Source organism: Anabrus simplex, chromosome 5, assembly GCF_040414725.1.
Source record: "Anabrus simplex isolate iqAnaSimp1 chromosome 5, ASM4041472v1, whole genome shotgun sequence".
NCBI lineage: Eukaryota > Metazoa > Arthropoda > Insecta > Orthoptera > Tettigoniidae > Anabrus > Anabrus simplex.
This window is the reverse complement of record NC_090269.1, coordinates 218,302,293-218,324,968: the sequence shown is the minus strand read 5'-3', so window position 1 is coordinate 218,324,968 and position 22,676 is coordinate 218,302,293. Positions and strand designations below refer to the sequence as shown.

Genomic DNA, 22,676 nt, shown 5'->3' with positions numbered 1-22,676 from the left:
CACTGCAACCATACTCTAATTGGGATTTAGCCATAAGTTTATACACCCTATCCTTTACATCCTTACTAACACTTTCAGATGCAGAGCAGTGTGTGTGTGTGTGTATGTGTGTATGTGTCCAACTATTTTCCTGTTTCTCTACGGGGTCAGGTGAGATGAATCTTCGTAGCGAGTTTTTACTATCGGACAACCTTCCTGACGTCATTTGTGATATGAAATTAATCACGTGATAGGCCTATAGGAATGGAGATGGTAAAATCCATTGCAACAGCGTCATATGCCCTCACTCCTTAAGAACACTGCGAAGAGTTTTGGAATTGAATCCAGTCTTTGGCACACAATCTACTGACTAGAAATTGCATACCACCACCTCTCTCTGCAAGCCAACGTTCCGATGGTGAATTTAACTGGACTCGAACCGGCTAACCACGCTGTCAGACCACATGGATTTGACGCCTTAAGAATCATGGCCACCAGGCGGACTCATATACGGAATGGTACAGCTGCTCTTATACATTCAGTTTTATGCAATCTTGACCTTGGCTACTCACAGCGATGTCTGGTCTTACTACGCTTTCTATAATTCGTTTATTCGTGTCAACGAAATCAGCATTAACGATAAAATACCGAATGATTGTAAAGAATCTGTGCCACAGAAAGTTCATGTACAGAGAATCTGATGGATGAATGACTAGACGTAGTGTTGATGTAACGCCGGCAAACGATAGCTCGTGATGCTCGAAGTTAGAGAAGGAAAGCGGTGCTGGTTAGTCGGAGGTTCGAGTCCGATATAGGACGATTTTTTAATTTCGTCGTTAAACGTTCGTGTGAGTCGCGTTGTTGAAGACAAATCTAAATCATAATCAGTCCTCATGTTGCAGGTGCTCTCTTATGTGCATTTCTAAGTAGCTCCTGAAAGAGCTATTTGCACTATAATAAGCTATTACCGAAAGATGTGCAGTGGGCTTGTGTATGGCCATTCAATTAATGAAGGAAATGTTCAGAATGACCACCTCCTTCGTTAATGCATATCTGAGTACGGTAGAGGCGAGTCATTCTCGCTTGCTGCAACGTATGTGGTGATGTGCTGTTTCATATGCACTATGTATGAAGCACAGTCGTTCTTCCAGTCGCACGTGCGCGGTTGTTTAATTGAATGGCTTTTTCATAATGCTGGCAATAAGTGCAGTGCGCTTCATTCGTTGTAGCCGTTTGCCAGCATATATTAATTCCTTCCTGATGTATGCTTTCTTTCTAAAAGTGAAAAGTAGTTTTTGAGACTTAAAGAAGTTAAATCTTAACTACGAATGCCTTAAGAGTTAGATTCGAACTCTGAAGCCGTCGGAAAAATCACATGCTGGCTGCGATTAGTACCATGTTCCCACTCAAGGCAACGAAGAATAGGTCTCGTATCTCTGTACTAATGGAATTATCTACGCTGTCGTTTCGAATCTGATCTTGTATGTTACAAGTTCTGAACTAGAATGTGCACACAGGTTTACCTTGCTGCAAACAGCACAGCGTGCTAGCGAATCATGTCTTTCTTAAGCCCAAATAGTTGCAACTAATCCCTACGAGTAAAGTGTGTGTCTATTCTTCTTCTTAATCTGTTTACCCTCCAGGGTTGGATTTTTCCCTCGGACTCAGCGAGGGATCCCACCTCTACCGCCTCAAGGGCAGTGTCCTGGAGCTTCAGACTCTGGATCGGGGGATACAACTAGGGAGTATTACCAGTACCTCGCCCAGGCGTCCTCACCTACTATGCTGAACAGGGGCCTTGCGGGGGGATGGGAAGATTGGAAGAGATAGACAAGGAAGAGGGAAGGAAGCGGCCATGGCCTTAACTTAGCTACCACCCGGCATTTGCCTGGAGGAGAAGTGGGAAACCACGGAAAACCACTTTCAGGATGGCTGAGGTGGGAATCGAACCCACCGTTACTCAATTGACCTCCCGAGGCTGAGTGAACCCCGTTCCAGCCCTCGTACCGCTTTTCAAATTTCTTGACAGAGCCGGGAATCAAACCCGGGCCCCCGGGGGTGGCAGCTAATCGCACTAACCACTACATCACAGAGGCGGACATGTGTGTGTCTATTTCCTTCTTAATTTGCTTACCCTCCAGGGTCATTTTTTCCCTCGTACTCAGCGAGAGATCCGACCTCTACCGCCTCAAAGGCAGTGTCCTGGAGCTTCGGACTTTGGGTCGGGAATACAACTAGGGAGAATGGCCAGTACCTCGCCCAGGCGGCCTCACCTGCTATGCTGAACAGGGGCCTTGTGAGGGATGTGAAGACTGGAAGGGATAGACAAGGAAGAGGGGAGGAAGATAGGTACCATCCCGGCATTTGCCTGGAGAAGTGGAAAACCACGGAAAACTACTTCCAGGATGGCAGAGGTGGGAATCGAGCCCACCTCTATTCAGTTGACCTCCCGAGGCTGAGCGGACCCCGTTCCAGCCCTTCGTACCACTTTTCAAATTTCGTGGCAGAGCCGGGAATCGAACCCGGGCCTCCGGGGGTGGCAGCTAATCACGCTAACCACTACACCACAGAGGCGGATGTGTGTGTCTATTACTTGCTTAAATGAGTTCAACATTATGTTTCAGGTGTTATTCACAATGAATTTGTCCGTAGTCGGTGGTTACGTGACGATAACTATTATGTCTGTTTATTATAACTTCCTTAGAAGAATATCTGAGACTTCAGAAAAAGCAAGTCTTCGTAAAGGATGGCTAGACGAGTGCAAAATAAAGATTAGAAAAGGCATGACTCAATAACGTTTCGAACCCTCACTGGTCCCTGTACCTTATCCAGGTACATCTAACATGCCTTATTCCGCGCAGCTGCTTGCTCCTTGAACGTTTAATTCTTACACCTCTGTATTCACGAGGAGAGCGAAAGTTCTCGCTTCATAAAGTTACTGATGTGTTACCGCCTTATGGTCCAGTTTTATGACTTTATTGAACGCTGTAACGGTAGTAATTACATAGCGTAAGCTATCACATCTGCTGTACAGCATTTGCGTGCCATAGATTATAAAATCACTGTAAAAACGCGTTTCTATCATTTTTGATGTGATGCGACTCTACAAAACGGCGGTGAATTGACATGTCTGTAATTTGTTCTAACCTATCACGTTTTCTACGATACCATGACCACACTTTTCTATCAAAAGAAAATGGCCTCTTGAAACAATCAGGTGCTCAATTCTCTACCGACAGCTAAAGAAGTGGCTATGGTTTACAAAGTACAGTAATATTTCGTAAAAATGACTGGGGTATTGGGCTCCTCTCTACATAAAATAGTACAGTGTTCTTGAGATGGGCCTCACTTACTGTCCCTTGTACCGTTTTTGCATTGTGCTGGGAAGTCTATATCGGACTAACTGTACATAAAATTGCTGTAAGATGTAGCGCAAGATAGGACTAAGAGACATTTAAAACCTAGCTGGTTGCATGTTTGGGAAAAAATAGGGGCAGCTGTACCACCCGGTAAATTTAATTTTTAATTTGGAACATGTGAAATGAGCAAGAGTTCAAAAGGGAAATCGAATAAGGAAATTAAAATATACTATTATGAACGGCCATAGAACGAGACGAGATATGTATAGTTTGATGTCAGTTCTTCCTTACAAGATCCACTCAGTGTTTGTGTCAGAAAGTGAACTTTGCATTGAACGTTGCAGCATGTTCCAAGATGACGTGGCATCTTTTTACGATATTCGCTATTAAATATTCTTATTGCAGTCGAAATATGTAGTGGGAACTTAAAAGTATATGAAAGCCACATAAATGATCCAAGACTAGCGAAAGGTATTATACTATCAGGTAAAAGAAGGTTAGCATGTCCATAGCTCGCCTTATACCATAAAGTCCTTATTTTACAACGCTTACAGTTGGTTTAGTGCTACGACGATCCTCCAAAATCGTATTAACTCTCCGTTTCTTTAGTTAGACAGGCCATTGCCTATCCTACTGACCTTCAGGTGAAAGTCAACTCTAACGGCTTCCCCACATTAAAGCATTCCTTGTTAACTTATTTACAATATTTTTTGATGCCAGAATCCTTCGGTGAACATAGTATAAAGGTAAAAGGTGTGAATTGCTATTAACTCTCTCCTTGGTTTCGTCTAGTGCAGACAGTTGCACCTGAACTTGCCAGACTGGCTCCTCAGATGTAGGTGGGCGCCTGTTTGTGAATGCTAATGTTACACATCAAGTCGTCCTTGCCAAGATAAACTGGCACCCACGATGAGGTCGAGAAATGTGTGACAACTGCATCTCATTGAGTGAAAAGTTTATGGCTGGGGGCGCTGTGTCTTGGACTAATCATCGGAAAGTTGCTGTGAAGTCACGTGAAGAATTCCTCTGGACCTCACGCTGTAGTCACAAAAACTGCTGTCTGTGATAATCAGATCAGAAATGTTTAGGACTTTAAGCTCTACGTATATCTATATCTATAAAATCAAAAGTGCATTTCTTCGTTCTTTGTACAAATCTACCTGTCTCCACTGACCAAAGCTAAAATTTACACCAAGGTGCATGAGGTACTCGGACCTGTCGTAGAGGTAGTTGTACTGGAAAATTAAACGTTTAACTCATGTTGTAAGAAGGCACAAAACAAAAAATCATAAAACAGGAAAAATATCTTTGTTGTAGAATGACCGGAAACATAACAATTTACCCCCTAAATGCGAAAAACAACACTCGGTTAGTCCCCCCAAATATTTAATGCTCTAAAATCAACCGTTTTCGATCCAAAGAATTTCCCGCTCTTGGACACTGATCAAAGAAAGGCCAGGCGTAACCATGGTAACGCAAGATCAGGATGTCCCATTCAACTTTCTTTCTTGCTCTGTAAGAGGCAGTGCCCCAAAAGTGACGGGCCTACATCTGAGGAGCCATCTATAGTCGTCCTCAAAAACGTTTCTTTATGTCTTTAAGGTCTGCTGTAAGAGTTTACTTTACAGCTGGATTTTGCTCTGTGATGTCGTGCAAAGTATTCTTCTGGACCTTACACTATAGTCACACAAGTTACAGTCAGTGCAAATCAAATCAGGAATGTTTAGTACATCAACTTTTAGCCTAATTACATTTCCGAATGAGCTGAGGCAAGTCTTCTGTTCTCTGAATGGGTCTTTCCAAGTAGTTTTCTCGATGTCACAAATTGTTCAACTGTTCTGTTACCGGTACCGTCATTTGGTGTTACACTTTGCTTCACTAACTCTCGCCATCAAGCGTATAGAATGGTTGCCCTCAGGTGCGGATTAGTTGATTCTATCGTATATACCACAGTTGTGCTTCTTCTTCGTTTATTAATTCTAAAACGATGTCTCTATTACGTATTTTCTTGATTCAGTTCACTACAACCTGTAGAGACTTCGTTCCAGTCGTTCCAACTTCATCATCATGAGAAATCATAACCACATGCTTAGTAGTAGAAGCTCCTACTTGTTTATGAGGTTGTACTACATCAGCGTAACGAAACTTTCGCTATAACTCTAAGTAAGTCTTTAGGACAATCGCTAACAGTAGCAGGGATTAATTTGGAAATCTCGCTTTTCTCCCAAGATCAGTTTCATATTGCTTGCTCCAGGGTTCAAACTCAGAATAATTTATATATTTATATGGCTAGTGTTGGTTTAGATTTTAGAGATAGACGAATAGTATACTAACTCTATAACAACCAAAGAGGCATCATAAACATAAATGGTGAAGTACGGGAAGCTTATATAAAGAAAGGAGTACGGCAGGGATGTAATTTGTCACCAGTGCTGTTCAACCTGTATATTGAGAAAGGAATTGAAGAATGCAAAGAGGAAATGGAAGGGATAAAGATAGATGGAGTAGAAATCAAAATGATAAGATTTGCTGATGAGATAGCTGTCATAGAGGAGAACGAAGAGAAACTACAAAGTGCATTAATACGAATGAATACGATATTGAGAGATAAGTATAACATGAAAATTAATACAAGAAAGACCGAAATTATGGTATGCAACCACCAGCATATTGCAGTCGACATCAGAATTAGTGATATACCACTAAGGCAAGTAAATGCCTTTACCTACTTAGGAAGTAAAATCACTCCAGATGGCAAAAGTTCAGTCGACATAAAGAGCAGAATTTCCCAAGCAAAAATTGCCTTTTACAAGAAAACGATACTACTTACATCAAGGAATTTAAATGTGGAGACCAAGAAGAGTTTTATTAAGTGCTATGTCTGGAGTGTGGCCTTGTATGGTTCAGAAACGTGGACTATTAGTGCACGTGATAAGAAATGTTTGAAAGCATTAGAGATGTGGTGGTGGAGGAGGATGGAAAAGATCTCATGGACAGAAAAACTCACCAATGAAGAAGTTCTTCGACGAATAAGTGAAAAAAGATCCTTTTTAGCAACAATAAGAAAAAGAAGAGACCAGTTAATTGGCCATCTCTATAGGCACAATGGATTCATAGTTAATGTCATAGAAGGAATGATTCAAGGTAAAAGAGGAAGAGGAAGACCTAGACTGCAATATTCAAGACAGATCAGAGATGACGTAAGAACAGGCTCATATGTGGAAATGAAGAGATTAGCGGATTACAGAGAAGAGTGGAGAAGACGAATTGCTGCCAACCAATCTTAGGATTGAGAATTAAGAAGAGACTCTTATTAGTGTGATACGTAAAAAAGCCTCCGTGGCTCAGGCGGCAGCGCTTCGGCCTCTCACCGCTGGGATACGTGGTTCAAATCCCGGTCTCTCCAACTGAGATTTGTGCTGTACACAGCGGAGGCGGGACAGGGTTTTTCTCTGCGTATTCCGGTTTTCCCTGTCATCTTTCATTCCAGCTATACTCTCCACTATTATTTCATTTCATCTGTCAGTCATTAATCATTGTCCGAGAGAAGTGCGACAGGCTTCGGCAGCCGGCAAAATTCCAATCCTCGCCGCAAGTTGGGGGCTTCATTCATTCCATCCCTGACCCGGTCACTGACTGGATAACGGGTTGTAGGTTTTGATAGTGTGATACGTAATATTGTTTATTCTACGGGACTGGATTAATTATTTCGTTGCATCCGAGAGATCGTGGTTTCGAATCCCACTGTCGGCAGCCCTGAAGATGGTTTTCCGTGGTTTCCCATTTTCACACCAGGCAAATGCTGGGGCTGTACCTTAATTAAGGCCACGGCGGCTTCCTTCCAACTCCTAGGCCTTTCCTTTCTCATCGTCGCCATAAGACCTATATGTGTCGGTGCGACGTAAAGCCCCTAGCAAAAAAAGTAATCGACATAAAAAAATCGCAATAATTTCACAAAGTTAACAAACTTCAGCTTCCATTTTCACGTGTTGTTCATATAACATTACATCCTATTATCACAACCGTTCATTTGTATTATTTCATTAGCTCGACATTTTGAAAGTACACTGGTAGGGATATTAAATGTCAAACACGATACACTGTGGGTGGATCCCGTGGGAAACTGATAGTATTCTATAGATTTCTTTACAACTTTCTTAGAAAGCTATTTTATTCCAAAAAAGAAACATATTGCCAATTCTACACTTTTACAGTCCAGCTTAGTGGGTAATTGGTTAGCATGCTGGCCTTTGGCCCAAAGGGTCCCGGGAACGATTTACGGCCGGATAGGGTTAAGGTCTGTGTTTCCCGGTCCAGTCTAACAATTTAACTGGATTTTGTTGACGATGGTTGATTACAATATTTGCTGCGGGACATGCGAAACCTCGACTACACATGGAGACTCAGGTATGTGCTGTACATAGTAGGCCTACTTACAAGGAATTCCTTTTATCTGTCAGTCTCGATTTGATTGAGATGTGGTACAATGACTTCAGTAGGAATATTTTATTAAGCTCTATCGAATTAGATGCCCGATCGTACATTTCATTCCTGCTTTGGGGTGTCAAATTTCACTCATTTGAGCGCCGCATAAGCAGGAGTGAGCGGCGGGAAACAGGTTAAGGTGTCGCAGCCGGCCACCGTGTCACTCTTTCTCTCTTGCAAACACATTACTTTCCTAACCTCAGCAATCTTTGACAATTCGGGAGGCGTACGGGACTGCGCGGCCCTCAATGTAATACTGTATATATATTTTTTACAGGTTGCTTTACGTCGCACTGACACAGATAGGTCTTATTTCGACGATGGGACAGGAAAGGGGCTAGGAGTGGGAAGGAAACGGCCGTGGCCTTAATTAAGGTACAGGCCCAGCTTTGGCCTGGCGTGAAAATGGGAAACCACGGAAAATCATCTTCAGGGCTGCCGACAGTGGGGTTCTAACCCACTATCTCCCGAATACTGGATACTGGCCTCACTTAAGCGACTGCAGCTATCGAGCTCGGTAATGTAATATTTTGCAGTGTCCTGGAAACATTACATCTTATGACCATGCGAGGTAAACTGGTTGTTTTTAATTGAAATGTCAAATGAGTGGTTAAGTTGTTATGTAAATTGCATGTATACAATGTATATATGAACAATTACGTTCTCTTATTGTTTACTCTGAGAACTTATAGTTATTTTAAACTGTCAACAAACACCCCAACGAATGACTACATCCTGCTACCTGTTAATGGTTGGAATGTTGTTCAAAGCCAAATTGTATTATATGCCGAAGAAAACCGGAAGCAAACTACAATAAACAAAGCAGAGACGGATCTGGCTTTTGAAATGTACAGTAAGTTTTCTCCGCATATTCCTTAAAAAAACAAGGGGAAAAACTGTGTAGAGAAACAGGAAAAGCGTTGGACACACACACGCTACTCTACATCTGAAAATATTAGTAAGGATTTTCATAATCTTATTTCTCTACCGTCTGTGCCGCAAGTGCTCTTTCTGCCTCAGATTGCTTATATCCCTTTAGAGCTTCTCACATTTCCAGTGAAATCATCATTAAGATTCTTGGGTTTACACATTGATAATCTAAAAACTTGAAGCTTTTGTATTGCACATATTTTTCCAAAAGTTGAACGAGCGGTTAATATTCTCCGTCTTATGACACGTACATGGCGAGGAGCTGATCCTGTTATACTTTTGATTCTGTAACTTTCCATGATACTCTCCATCGTTGACTTTGGGAGTTATTTGTACGGAAACGCTCCTGCATACGTCACGAAGAAACCTGGTACCATGAAATATTGGGTGATCTGCATAAGTTGTTTGTGCCGCGCGTAACAAATAAATGCTCTCTTAGTAGAACTATGCGAAATGCCTTTGCACTTGCGTCGAGAAATGATTGGTAAGAAATTTATGTTACAACATTCGGCTATTTCACATTATCCTTTCCTTTCTCCATTGCAATGATTGGCCGCCATCCATGAAAGAAACGGACGACCCTCACGATATAGGCCAGACTTCTGTTATTCTGTCGTAACGAAGTGAAGACTTTTTTCTATTTTCTCGAAACACGGAGCATGGCCGGTTTCGATATCAGCTTCTACACATCCACAGTCTATATACTATCTACCTAACTACCCCAACAAGGAGGTTCGTGCACATAACTACTTTCCGGCTCTGATTCACTCCATGTGGCCTAAAAGTACTTACATCTACACAGATATATCCCAATTTAATTACTTGGTGGGTTGTGCATATTCTTGCCAACAGTCGGGAGAATGTGGATTTTTCAACCACTGCCAGAAACCTCTGTTTATACAGCGGAATTTGAGCTATATGAACTGCATTTCAATTTTATCAACGCAAGCGATTTAACTCCGATCTCATCATTAAAGACTCACAACGTGTTGTGCAGAAACTATAAAAGCTTCAGTGGGATCTCCAAGCACATGATGAAGTATATAACATCGTGGACTGTGCTTTAAATATTTACTCTTCTGGTTACTCCATATAATTTATTTGGGTTCAAGGCCATTGTGGAATTTTTGGCAATGCGAAATCCAATGTACTCGCCAAACTTTGCTCATCTGATGGTGTGCTTACAACGCGTAACTCCTGTCGATGGACTTATCCTCCTCATTCGACAACAAATTTGTTGCAAGAGATACGGAATGGGAAACATCTCAGATTTACAAATGTAGAGCTTATGCTGTGGTAAAATACAAGACTATTTCCAAACTATGGTTTTGCAAGCTTCATCGATCACGAACTCTAATTGTTTCGCTCATTCGAATGAGATTACATCATACTTCATACACTTCCCCTCTTCTTCGTGTAGCAGTTTTTGATTTACCGCAATGTAGATGCCAGTATGCAGAGGACGGTGATCTCAGTTATATACGATTTAAGCGTAGTCTCTACGATGCTTCTCGATATCCTTCTTTAACTGACATCAATCTACTAGTGCCATTCCTGACCAGTACCACATTAATGTTACAAGCACAAAACAATTCAGTAGTTAATGCTTTGATGAATGTCTTGAAAACTTCCGACTCGAGAATCTGACGTTTTGTTCACTGCATTGATACCAGCGGATGGTTTTTTCTCCCTCTTTCCTCCAAAAAATACAATCCAATTATACTTGCTATGTAGTGTTGAACGTAGGAGTATTTAGTTCTTCGTATGACTAACTCATATTTTCTGTACCTGTTACTGCATTTGTATCAATTGTTCATATTTGATGACCAAATGTGGTTCAAACAAATGTCAATAAATAAATTCAAAAGGAAGATGGGTTCAAGAGCTAGTTTTTAGCACCTAATAGTGCATCAACTATCCTTTCGCAATAAACAATATGTCAATATAATAACTAACCATTATACTCTCTATGCATTTACCATGCATATTTTCAGCATTATGCTTGCTGATATAACTGTTGTGCATACCGTGGATACAATACATGAATTTACCACAGGTATGCATGTTCTTCTTACTGGGCAAATATGGGTTGTTTAACTGTAAGCTTGCACTCAGGAGATTGTGGATTCTAATTCTACCGTCGGCAACCTTGGGGGGACGCTGGGGATGTACCTTAATTAAGGCCATGGCCAATGCCTCCTCAATTCTAACACTTTCCTACCGCAGAGCCTTCGTAAGCCCACACGAATTAGTGTCATAGAAACAACTTTTAAAACGAGAGTAATTCTTTTTCGTCTTGTTCTGATCAAAGTAATATCCAGAATCTGAAGGTCGGCGGACGAATACTCTGTCACCTTACATCTTTCCGCTATAATCACAATGAAATGAACACTCAACAGTGGTTATCAAGTTATTTCCGTCTTTCTGACGAAGATATTATCAGAAATTTCTCCCAGTTCACCACAGAGGTTGGACACTCCCTCATTAAACCAGAATTTTAACTCGCCAGAGCACGAAACTGAACCTTGTATATCCTTAGTTATGGAATCCTCTTGCTATGGAACACAACGATCATCATCGTCATAGTCATCACTGGTGTTCAAAATATTGTGGGCCCTCATAGAATTTATGTCACAATATCGGCCTATCAGACACTTCATCATCACAGTTTTATTTCTTTACATTAGACGATAGAACGTCTTTATATAGCTTTTTCTGTCCTCCCAAATAGCTTTTGGCTGAGAAGACTTCCATATCTTCGGTACCGTGTTGGGCCGGTAAACATTACAAAATCATGGAAGTTCTAAAATCGAAATAATTCTTGGACAACACATGTTACGACAGTGTTCAGTGTCTCACTTAAGGAAGTAGAGCCATTCAGGCCCAATACCGATCCTGAGATCATAATATATGAGCTAGGGAAGACACTGGAGAACACATATAATAACAAACCAACCCTGTTACTCGGTGACCTGAACTGCCGCGTAGACAAATGGGATACAAAGTGTCAAGCGATCACAGACTTTCTTCTAGACTTACAGGAAGAACGATTACACATATATTGCTCCAAATGGTAATAGCACAATTGACTTAATCTTCTCAAATGCAGAAGGACACGCACAGGTGAAGACCGAAAAAGAAGCAATCAGAAAACACCTTCCAGTAATAGCGGGAATACAATTAAGTAATGGATAACTGCGTCATTCAGGAGAACGCCCTAAGCAGAGAGTCTCTAGACATATAGATGAGGAAGGATGGCAAAAGAACAGAGAAATAATTCCAGCAATTCCAGGGCTGGGGAACCTGGATGGAGCGACAGCAGCATTGAATGACACAATTCGGCACGCTTCCACTATATTACCTTCATTTGATCGCACTACAAAGCCATGGTTTGATAAGGAATGTTACATCATGAGACAATCAACGTTACATTTACTTCACACTGCTAGGGTATATGGTATGGACGTGCTAGCGAAATATGCTGAGGAACGTCGGAAATATAGAACTCTTCTAAAGGAAAAGAAAAGAAATTATGATTTATATATAGAAGAGTTATTATTCGTGGCAGAAGCGAAGCCTTATAAAATCTTATATCTGACATCAACTCATCTTGTAAACATGTCGCAATGGGAATCACATTTTCGACATCTTCTTGGAGAAACGAACAAAAGGACAAATGGCTTCACTCCTCAACTGACAAACATCCAAGACACGCGCCTAATCACAACAGAGGAGGTCAGCCAACTTATAAGCAATGGGAAAAATAACAAAGCGGCTGGAGCTGATGGGATTTACATAGAACATTTAAAAGACACACTCCATGACCTGCTAGATCCACTAACATGCTTATTCAATGAATGCCTAAAACGTAAGTCAATTCCAGAACAATGGAAATAGGGAAAAAGGAGGATCCAAACTCTTACAGGGGAATTGCCCTGGAAAATTTTATGTTCAGAACCTTCTCTAAACTCCTTCTAAGACGGATGGAACAAAGTCTACGTGCTAACATACCATCAAATCAATACGGCTTTACCCCGGGAAAATCAACTCTACAGGCTGTGTAGGATCTTGTGCAAGAAATAACAACGACCTTAGCGCAACCTGGTAGACCGCTGTATGCAATCTATATAGACTATTCTATTAACAGAAGGATACTTATCCATAAGTTGGAAAACATATTAGGAACTTCCAATAGTGAAGTAGAAACATTGAAATCGATTTTAAGTGTGAACTATGTAACAATCTATGATGGGGTCACCACGTCGAGGAGTATCACTCACACCAAGTGTGTTCTACAAGGGGATCCGATGAGTCCAGTTCCCTTTAACGTAATGACCTCGGATATTGGGCAATCTATAGACTCAAGATCAGTCAAACTGCTTATGTATGTGGATGACATGGTCATCCTCTCAAAATACCGTGATGACCTACAAACTGCCATGAAGAACATTAAGGTATGGGCGAGGTAGTTCCAAAACAAAGGAAGGATATCTAATATGGATCAACTAAAATGCGGAGAAGAACCTTTAGAATTCGTATCCAACTTCCAATACCTGGGTGTCGTATTACAAACTACTGGAACCGCTTTCTCACTACATGTACAGGAGCGAGCTACGGCAGCAACGAAAGTCTCATACGACATCCCCAAACTCCAAAACCTATCCCTATCAACAGCGATGAAAGTATTCAAAATTAAAGGTATGCCGTCTGCCACATATGGTATTCAGTTAATTTGGCCTTACTTGTCGGTGAACAATTTTAGGAGGCTAGAAAGCGAGATTTATTAAGAGAGCCCTCTCAATATCAAAGTTCTCAAGAAATAGCTACGCCTATAAAATAGCGGAGGAAACCTTCTTCATGGAAGACATAAAGCACATTTTTGATCTACCGGAAACGGATGCATATAAAACTATCATAGAGGAGAGACGGAAAAAAGCAGACGAGATACCCCAAGAAATAATGGAGACTGATGCAATGAAGTCAGAAATTTGGAAGGGACCGAATTTCAAACTTCGACGTCTATATACACGATTCGCTGTCCACGGGTTTCATGGAAGGATCTGCCAGAATTAGGCATTCCATGAGCCCAAGGAGGATTGCCTCTGCAAAAAATGCAATAATCCATGATCTAAATACCATTTAATGGAATGTGTAAACAGACCTCAATCTCTAATCACAGTAATGACAGAGTGGTGAAAAACTTGATTGTACACATTGTGTTTAATAAATTAATTCATTTTTCTGAGAAATCTCAAAGTTAAGGCCAGCCGAGCACTTCTACTGCCCCAATGGGAAAAATGACTTGGAATTGTTTTGTAAAAGTGTACATTTGTTCAGAATTAAGAAATAAAATTTCGACAGTAAAATTTCAAACCCATGCTGATTAGATAATTTATTTCGACACTACCTGTCACGCGCTATGTATTTTAAATCAAACTTGCGACCACGACCTCGACACAGCCCTGTTCGAATTTTTATTTCTTCGACTGAGAATACATCACTTGCTTTAAAAGGCGAGTGTGAGCAATGCGGGAAACGTGGCTGGCCCACTGTATAATAATGGTGGCTATTTATTTTTCTCCGTGGTGTAGGGGTAGCGTGCCTGTCTCCCACCCGGATGCCCCGGGTTCGATTCCCGGCCAGGTCAGGGATTTTTACCTTAACCTGAGGGCTGGTTCGAGGCGCACTCAGCCTACGTGATTAGAATTGAGGAGCTATCTGACGGTGAGATAGCGGCCCCGGTCTAGAAAGTCAAGGATAATGGCCGAGGGGATTCGTCGTACTGACTACACGACACCTCGTAATCTGCAGGCATTCGGGCTGAGCAGCGGTCGCTTGGTAGGCCAAGGCCCTTCAAGGGCTGTAGTGCCATGGGGTTTGGTTTGTTTGGTTTGGTTTATTTATTTTTCTACACAATGCCCTAGAAGCGTTTGTGCTGAGTACTAAACAATAATTTGTGTTAATCCCTTTCGCTGTAAAATAACCTTGATGTACAAATTAGCATTCATTCACACGAATATATATAACTCTCGATATTCTAATTCATTCGGCATAGAGACTTATTTTCTAGACGCACAGAGTATAACATAGACGAAGAAGTGAGATCTGATAGCGGAAACAGAACGTTTGACACTATGCACAAATCACAATGCAGCTACATGGGGAGTACAATAATATACACGGCATGGATTTAAATAAAATGTAAGTTACACTTTCAGAGACTGGAGACAAGTATATACGAAACAAACGAAGAGACAAGTGAAAAGAGGATCCAAGTCTCACATCAAAATAATCACTGTTCATAAACGTGAAACTGATACGTTTAGGTGGCATCACCCTCGAAAAGGTAAATGGGGTTATCCTATAGGAATACACCCAAGTTAATAGAAGGCTTGGAAACCACCAAGAACTTACTGGCAGTGAGTAGCATAAAGGCCGAAAGATAGCTGAAAATGTAGTTAATTCCAGGCAGAATCTACGGCAGTAATTGTTGTTGACATTACCACAAGATCGAAATGCTCCTTCACGTTTTTGGTCACTGCACGTAGAATGAATCTCTAGTCAGTGTCATATATCACAGAATTCGCTCCATCCTACCACAGAACATGAACAATTCCCACATAGCTGTCAATGAAGAAGTTCATGGCATCTCCACTACTAACAGAACTCATCAAAGAGGCGTAATCAACTTCGTCGAAACAACGAAACGAGTATGTATCCGATCCAACCGTTAGATTCAAGACTGATGCGATACAGCCAGTAGAAGTCGACAGAGAGGAGAAGAGTTGATACAACCTGCGTAAGTTATCCCATACTATCTTAATACATATCACCTCTAGGACATTGGATTTGGGGGACTTATGGTCGGAACCAGAGGCACAATGACGTCTTTCTTTGTCAACTCCTGCAATAAACTCAGAATCAGTAAAGATGTCATCTATAATGTTTATTTCACAGCACTGAAGGAATCCATTGGTATGTAGAGCCACCATTTATATTCAACTTCATAATAACGGGCTTAATACATTTTAGAAAACTCAGTTTTATTTTTTGGTATTCGTATATCTATCATTCCCTTTGTTCATAACTGTCCAGCTTCTTGGAAAAATGGTTAGCGTGCTGGCTTTTGGTCACAGGGCCCCGGGTTCGATTCCCGGCAGGGTCGGGAATTTTAGCCATCATTGGTTAATTTTGCTGGCACGGGGGTTGGATGTATGTGTCGTCTTCATCATCATTTCATCCTCATCACGACGCGCAGGTCGCCTACGTGCGCCAAATCAAGAGACCTGCACCTGGCGAGCCGAACATGTCCTCGGACACTCCCGGCACTAAAAAAAGCCATACGCCATTTCATTTCATTTCATTGTTAATTTTTAAATTTATAATTTATAAATTCACTGTAGTTGTATGACCACCTGCTCATCTGAAATTTCAAGTAGATTATCAATATAGAATAACGTACAAATAGTGTTTTAATACGTGAGCTAGATAAAATAGTCCTCCAGACTGAAGACTTGAGGTAGACTCACATACTTACTGAATCCGCAAGCGACTCGAATACTCACTGTGGAGCAGGACTGGAACTAGGCGGTAGCAGTGGTGAGGGACTAGAACTGTCCATCTGACTAGATTGAGGCGGCACGTAAAGCACCGCAGGTTGTGAAGACGGCACTAGAACGTTGTCCGTCGTATTGTGAGCACAGCAGCTACCGAACATGAAGGTGTCTACACACATGCCCACGTGGGTACCTTCTGTCTTGATACACTCCCACACGAACATGCATGTGCCCTCCAGTCCATTCACACTGCACGGCTTGGGGCTGATTTTGTAGCCTGAAACAAACAAAATGAGAGCTTTAGAATGTGATAGCATTCTGAAAATTAATCCAGATAGTGAATAAAGAGGACATTTTCCATGGTTATAGCTCATGGTCATTTTTTAAACTGATTCATTAACAAATTTAATGAAGCCAAAACCCTCAATAGTACAGTCCTCGTTGTGGGCCTTGCTGACCAACCCATCCGAGAAATGGTAAAATAGCTACGTACAATTTCTGCAGAATTACTGAATATGCCTTGGTCAACATACTGCATTCCACAACTCGTTAGTGTATATTTCTTAGAACAGAATCCTCATGTTTCCCACCACCATACTATTCAATTAAAATATAATAATTATAATAATAAATCCTTAAGTGTCGTTTGCATACATTCCTTTAGTTGGCGACATTTAGGCTGCCTGCATGTCAGTTTCGATATTCCGTTTCACTTTACGAGATGTCTGTCTGTTAGGTCATCAGCCCAGAGGCTGGTCCTCAAATAGCACCACCAAAGGTTATGCGGTTATAAGGAAACCCCACAAAACCAATGGCAGCACCAAAATGAGGCGTACTAAGCAAGATGAGGAGTGAGGTAGTTTGCCATTGCTTTCCTCACTGGGTTAGAAAGTGCTATTGCAGCACGACTGACCCGATGAGCAGCACCTTTCATAACACTCAGATGCACCAGTCATGCTCTGAATGTCATTACTCAGCACTACCCATACCCCAGCAACTTCCATATTGTTACAGCCATGGATGTTGACTGGGACTTCGGTGGAAGCTACACTTTACTCTGGCCTGTGCCAAGAGATGGATGCAAAAGTACTGTATCCATCAAGAAATGACAGCAGGCAGCTTTACGAGATAACATAGATTAAAGAACTCTGTTGAGTGATTTATAGCTGAAGTTTAAGTTATTTTATCGAGTAAACAACAATTATGCCACCACAGATTTTTTACATGCTGACATCTTACGTCATGGAGTGTCCAATAGACTCTTTTCGCCCTTCAAACATTAAAATCTATTGCCATCTTTGAAGCCACAGTCTTGAGGTTCGGAGGCCGGCGCTTTATCATTGAGGGAGCTAAAAGATCGGGTGAGGTTTAGTAGAACTTCTATCCAGACGTCTATGTCGGTTTTTGTTTTTGCACATTGAAGGTTTTCAGCGACGGAAGGATGAGAAAGGGCTAGAATTGGAAAGGTAGCGACCGTGGCCTTAATTAAGGTACAGCCCCAGAAGTTGGCTGGTGTGACAATGGGAAACCACAGAAAACCATCTTCTAGTAGTCCGACAGTGGGATTAGAACCCATCATCTCCCGAATGCAAGCTCACAGCTGCGCGATCCTAACCTCACGGCCAACTCGGTTGATGACTTTTACTGTATATTACAGTGTCAGAAACTGAAGTCTATTCCACGTCAATACCAGTCAGACATCTTAACAATAGGATCTAGGTGACGAACGGTTCAACAACAACTATTCATTAATTTACCGACAGCGGCTATTGCCTTCCATTCTATCTCTCTCTCTCTCTGTGTGTGTGTGTGTGTGTGTTTTAGCTCACGTACTTGGTTCGTTTTTATCTTAATTATCCTCTCAACACCGCGGTATATTTGCCATTATCGCTAGCATATAGTAAACGTCGGGCACGTTCTCAAGGAATGTTTACCAGCCACGGTCGTTGTAAATTATGTCTCCACCGAGTCAATTGTTCTCAATACGTAGCTCGCAACAGAAATACAGCTGGGGCTGGAAATGGTGAGACACAGTAAAGCATTGCAGTTTATTTTCATTCTCCAGAGATGTCTTTTATCTCCGTCATCTTATTCTTCTGGTCTTTATCCCAGTTTATTGGGCTCGATACTTGATGGGGAATTGGCCTAATTTTACGACTGGATGTCCTTCCTGGCCCCACCCCCAGATGGAGGCATGTACTCATTATAGCGTACTTCTGTTGTGGTTGGTAGTGTGATGCGTTGCGTGTAAATCAAGAGAAGTGTATTAATATGAACACAAATACCCACTCTCCGAGCCAGGGGAATCAAGCATAGGCTATGCATTTTAAATCCTCAGTCTGGCCGGAAAACGAACCCAGGACTCTCTGAACCGAAGGGCAGTATGCTGACTATTCTGTCTAAGCTTATTAAGTAAAGTATTCTCCTCCTAGTTGTAGTCCCCTGGTGTACCAGGAGGTCCTTGGCTCCATTTCTGGCCAATCCAGAGATTTGAATTCTGGACCGAGGGCTGCAACGGGGTTAATTTAGCCTCATGATACCAGACGAGAAGCTTCAGTGGCAGCTGACTCGGTGATGAAACCCAATCAGTACGGTTGAGGATGCATTCCCTGCTAACCATGTGGCACTCCAGTACCTGCAGGCCACGTGGCTAGGCTAACCAAGACCCAAAATGGGCTGTATTTGTCATTGACTTTTCTTCTTCTTCTCCTCCTAGTTTGAAAGTGTTCAGATCTGTAACGACTAGAAAATCATGCTTACTCACTGAAGTAATTCTTGTGAACTTTGATTTTCTCTTTAGTCTACATAGGATTTCAAAATCAATACAGTTTTTATATCGAAACCAAAGACCAACACGTTACGGTTTCTTAAATTCATCATTATTCTGTCAAGTAGTCAATAGATAAATCCGATGAAAGAAATCAGGTATGACGGTAATTAAGTATCACGCGAGTCCGCTGTTCTAAAGTAAATGAATCGAACTAAGGCTTCGCAGCTAGGTAAAATTTAATTCAGAATGTCGTTCCTTCTTTCTTTTCAGAGAGTGTACGAATTCATTCCGTCTTCGTGAATAAACTGTACATTCACTGCTTCAAATAACCTGCCAGCGCAAGTTGCACCGGCAATATTCAGACAAAGCACCTTCCAATCTTATGTTTTCGAATTAAGGATCTAATTTTAGGCGTGTGTTCATGTACCTGAGGCTTTATTCTCTCTACGTTAGTTATGCTGGAGTTGATAGCCTTTACTAGAGGATTTTCCTGAATCCCGAATCTACCAAGGCAGATAAGGATGTGCCGTTATTAGTAACGAATTATTTACACGCAGCTCTTGGTCGTAGAGGTTTGAGAAATAGAAATTGATGATGATGCTTGTTGTTTAAAGCGGTCTAACATCTAGGTCATCGGCCCAAAATAGCAACTAAGAGTGTCAATGGTAAAATATGTCTTCACTTCGAGTGAGATGAAGTTCGAGCAGTGTCTTCTAGCCTTTTTTAGTGTTTCTTTGAGATTTTGTAAAATGATGTGTTCGACATTGTAGAATCGTGTAATGGGCTTTCAAAATTAGTTGCATGACGATGATGAACAGTTTTTGTCGTTTAAGGAACTGTTAACTTAAATCTGTCTTTCTTCCTTCATCCGTTTACCCCCCAGGGTTGGTTTTTCCCTCAGACTCACGAGGGATCCCACCTCAAGGGCAGTGTCTTCGATCCTGAGACTTTGGGTCGGGGGATACATCAGTGGAGGAGAGCCAGTACCTCACCCAGTCTCGCCTGCCATTCTGAACAAGGGCCTTGTGTGGGGATGGGAGGATTGGAAGGACGGGCAAGGAAGAGAGAAGAAAGCAGCCATGCCTTGAGTTTGGTACCATCCCGGTATTTGCCAGGTGGAGAAGTGGGAAACCACGGAAAACCACTTCGAGAATGGCTGAGGTGGGAATCAAAACCCGTCTACTTAGTTGACTTCCCGAGGCTGAGTGGACCCCGTTCCAGCCCTTTTACCACTTTTCAAATTTCGTGGTAGAGCCGCGAATCGAACCCACGCCTCCGGGGGTGGCAGCTAATCACACTAACCACTACACCCCAGAGGTGGCTCATTAATTTAAATCACCAGCGAAGATTTGCCCTGCCCCTCTAGGCACTGATAGCAAATAAAGACTCGTACAGAAATAAAGTGGTCAGTAACGTTTACACAATAACATTCTGTAATGTGCATTTGCGGACTAAGTACAGTTGTTTCACGAATGCACATTGCACCTTGATTTTCTTGTGTTTGCCGGGATGAGTGGTTCAGACGATTGAGGCGCTGGCCATCTGACCCTAACTTGTCAGGTTCCATCCTCAAAAAAAAAAAAGCTATTTGTTCGGGGCGTCGACCTAGAAAGATCTTTTGCCCCTACTGCGCCATATGTAAGGAACCAAACCCCATGGCACTACAGCCCTTGAAGGGCCTTGGCCTACCAAGCGACCGATGCTCAGCCCGAAGGCCTGCATATTACGAGGTGTCGTGTGGTCAGCACGACGATTCCTCTCGGCCGTTATTCTTGGCTTCCTAGACCGGACCATATGAAAGGAACCTGCGTGTATTTTGTAAGTAGCGGAAGTGTAAACTGTTGAATGTGAGGAAAGGAACGTTAAGGACGACACAAACATTCAGTCCAGGGATATTAATAATTTACAATTAAAAGCCCCTGACCCGGCCGGGAATCAAACCCGGGGCCGCCGGGTGACAGACGGACGCGTTGCCCCCTACGCCGCGAGGCCGGACAGGTTCGAGCCTAACTCAGTCCAGTGGTAATTGAAGGTGCTCAAATACGTTTCGCTGCCATTTTGTGTCCTCCTGCGGTCGAATAGTGGACGACTTCATTCCCGGTTTCAATAAGTTCGCCGAACAATAACATCCATGTTGATTCCGCTAACTTTCGTCTGGCGGCGCTCCGCAACTCCGGTTCAGCCCCGCGCATCACTCAGGCTTGTAAGCAGTCATTGCACTGTGTGTGAGCGATGGAGTTTGATATCATGACTAGTGAAAAGGGCAAGAAACTGTTGGTGATAGACGGTTGTAAATTATGTTTCCATAAGTGTCTCTTCGATGGCTTTGATAGATACAACTGTACTAGGAAAACATGTAAGTGTTTTGTGAAATTAAATTCTTTAAACTGTATTGTGGGTTCGCAATTATACCATAATCATGAAAAGAATGACTCTAATATATTAAACCGGCAGAGAGTCAATAATATTGTGAAGGAGAATGGCTGAATAAAATGTGTATGAGCGCCACTCGAAACTTACATGCCTCGAGTTAGCTAATGGTGATTCTGACATGTCACATCTCGTGATTTCGTTCGAATAAGGAAAAATATTGTCACTCGATTACGCAAAATTCCGAAGTTGCCCAACAACTTACCATAATTACACGAAGCACTGGCGAAAAATGCTTTGAACACAAAGGGGGGGGGGGGAAATAATTTATTCTGGGTTTCTCATGCCAAATCAATTTAAATTTCTGAAAGAGTCAAGAACTTCATTTATAGATGGGATCTTCAAGAGTTGCTCTAAGCTCCGACAAAATATTTGTAATTCATGGGGTAAATGAAACTATTTCCCATTGGTATGTTCTTTTTTTTCTCTCAATCAAAAAATGAAACATATAAGGAAGCTTTGTCCTTAATTGCAAACAACACCATTCCGTATATTATATACTTTACGACGGCAATTCACCAGGCAATTGAGTACGTTTGGTCCCATTCGAATATAAAGGGTTGCAGATTTCAACTCGGGAAGACATGGTGGAGAAAGATTCAATCATTGGGATTATCAAATGATTTTATATCAAAGGAATCTGAAATAGGAAGACTACTGAAAACTTTGTTTGGACTGCCTCTCCCGTCCCCTGACAAAATTGAAGATTGCTTCGTCGAAGAACTAATGTCCCGCAAACCTAACAATGAACACCAGGAAGACTTTTTGACTATTTACTTCATACCTGTATTCTTGCAGATAGCGATTTTCCACCCATTAAGTGGACCGACTTCAGTAGTAGTTCCGAACGGACTAATAACAGCTGTGAGACATTCCACCTCTAAACTGAACGCTCAATTTTATTGTTCCCATCCCAACATGTTCCATCTGTTAGGGACATTAAATGGTGTTCAAATTGAAACTTTCGTTGCCATGAGAAGCCCACGAACCTACTACGCTGGCGTAGCTGGGGGAGAGGTGATACTCCCACGTGGCGCGTCCCAGGTGGCGGATAGGGGGGTCCTAACCGGCTTGCCGGCGGACTTGAGGGAAATAAAATACCTCTCGCGGACCAATCACACAACCCCCTGTGGGTGGGGGACGCCGACGAAGAATACACCCACGGTA

General features: G+C 42.1%; 1 protein-coding gene across 2 annotated transcripts in view; it reads right to left on the bottom strand.

The window, feature by feature from the left end:
* Sb (Stubble) overlaps positions 1–22,676 on the bottom strand; it is a 346,527-nt gene that overhangs the window by 81,037 nt on the left and 242,814 nt on the right. For both annotated transcript variants that reach the window (XM_067148445.2, XM_067148447.2), the window contains exon 3: positions 16,319–16,586. In XM_067148445.2, the coding sequence (XP_067004546.2) occupies positions 16,319–16,586 (268 nt within the window). The remainder of the gene's footprint in view (positions 1–16,318; positions 16,587–22,676) is intronic.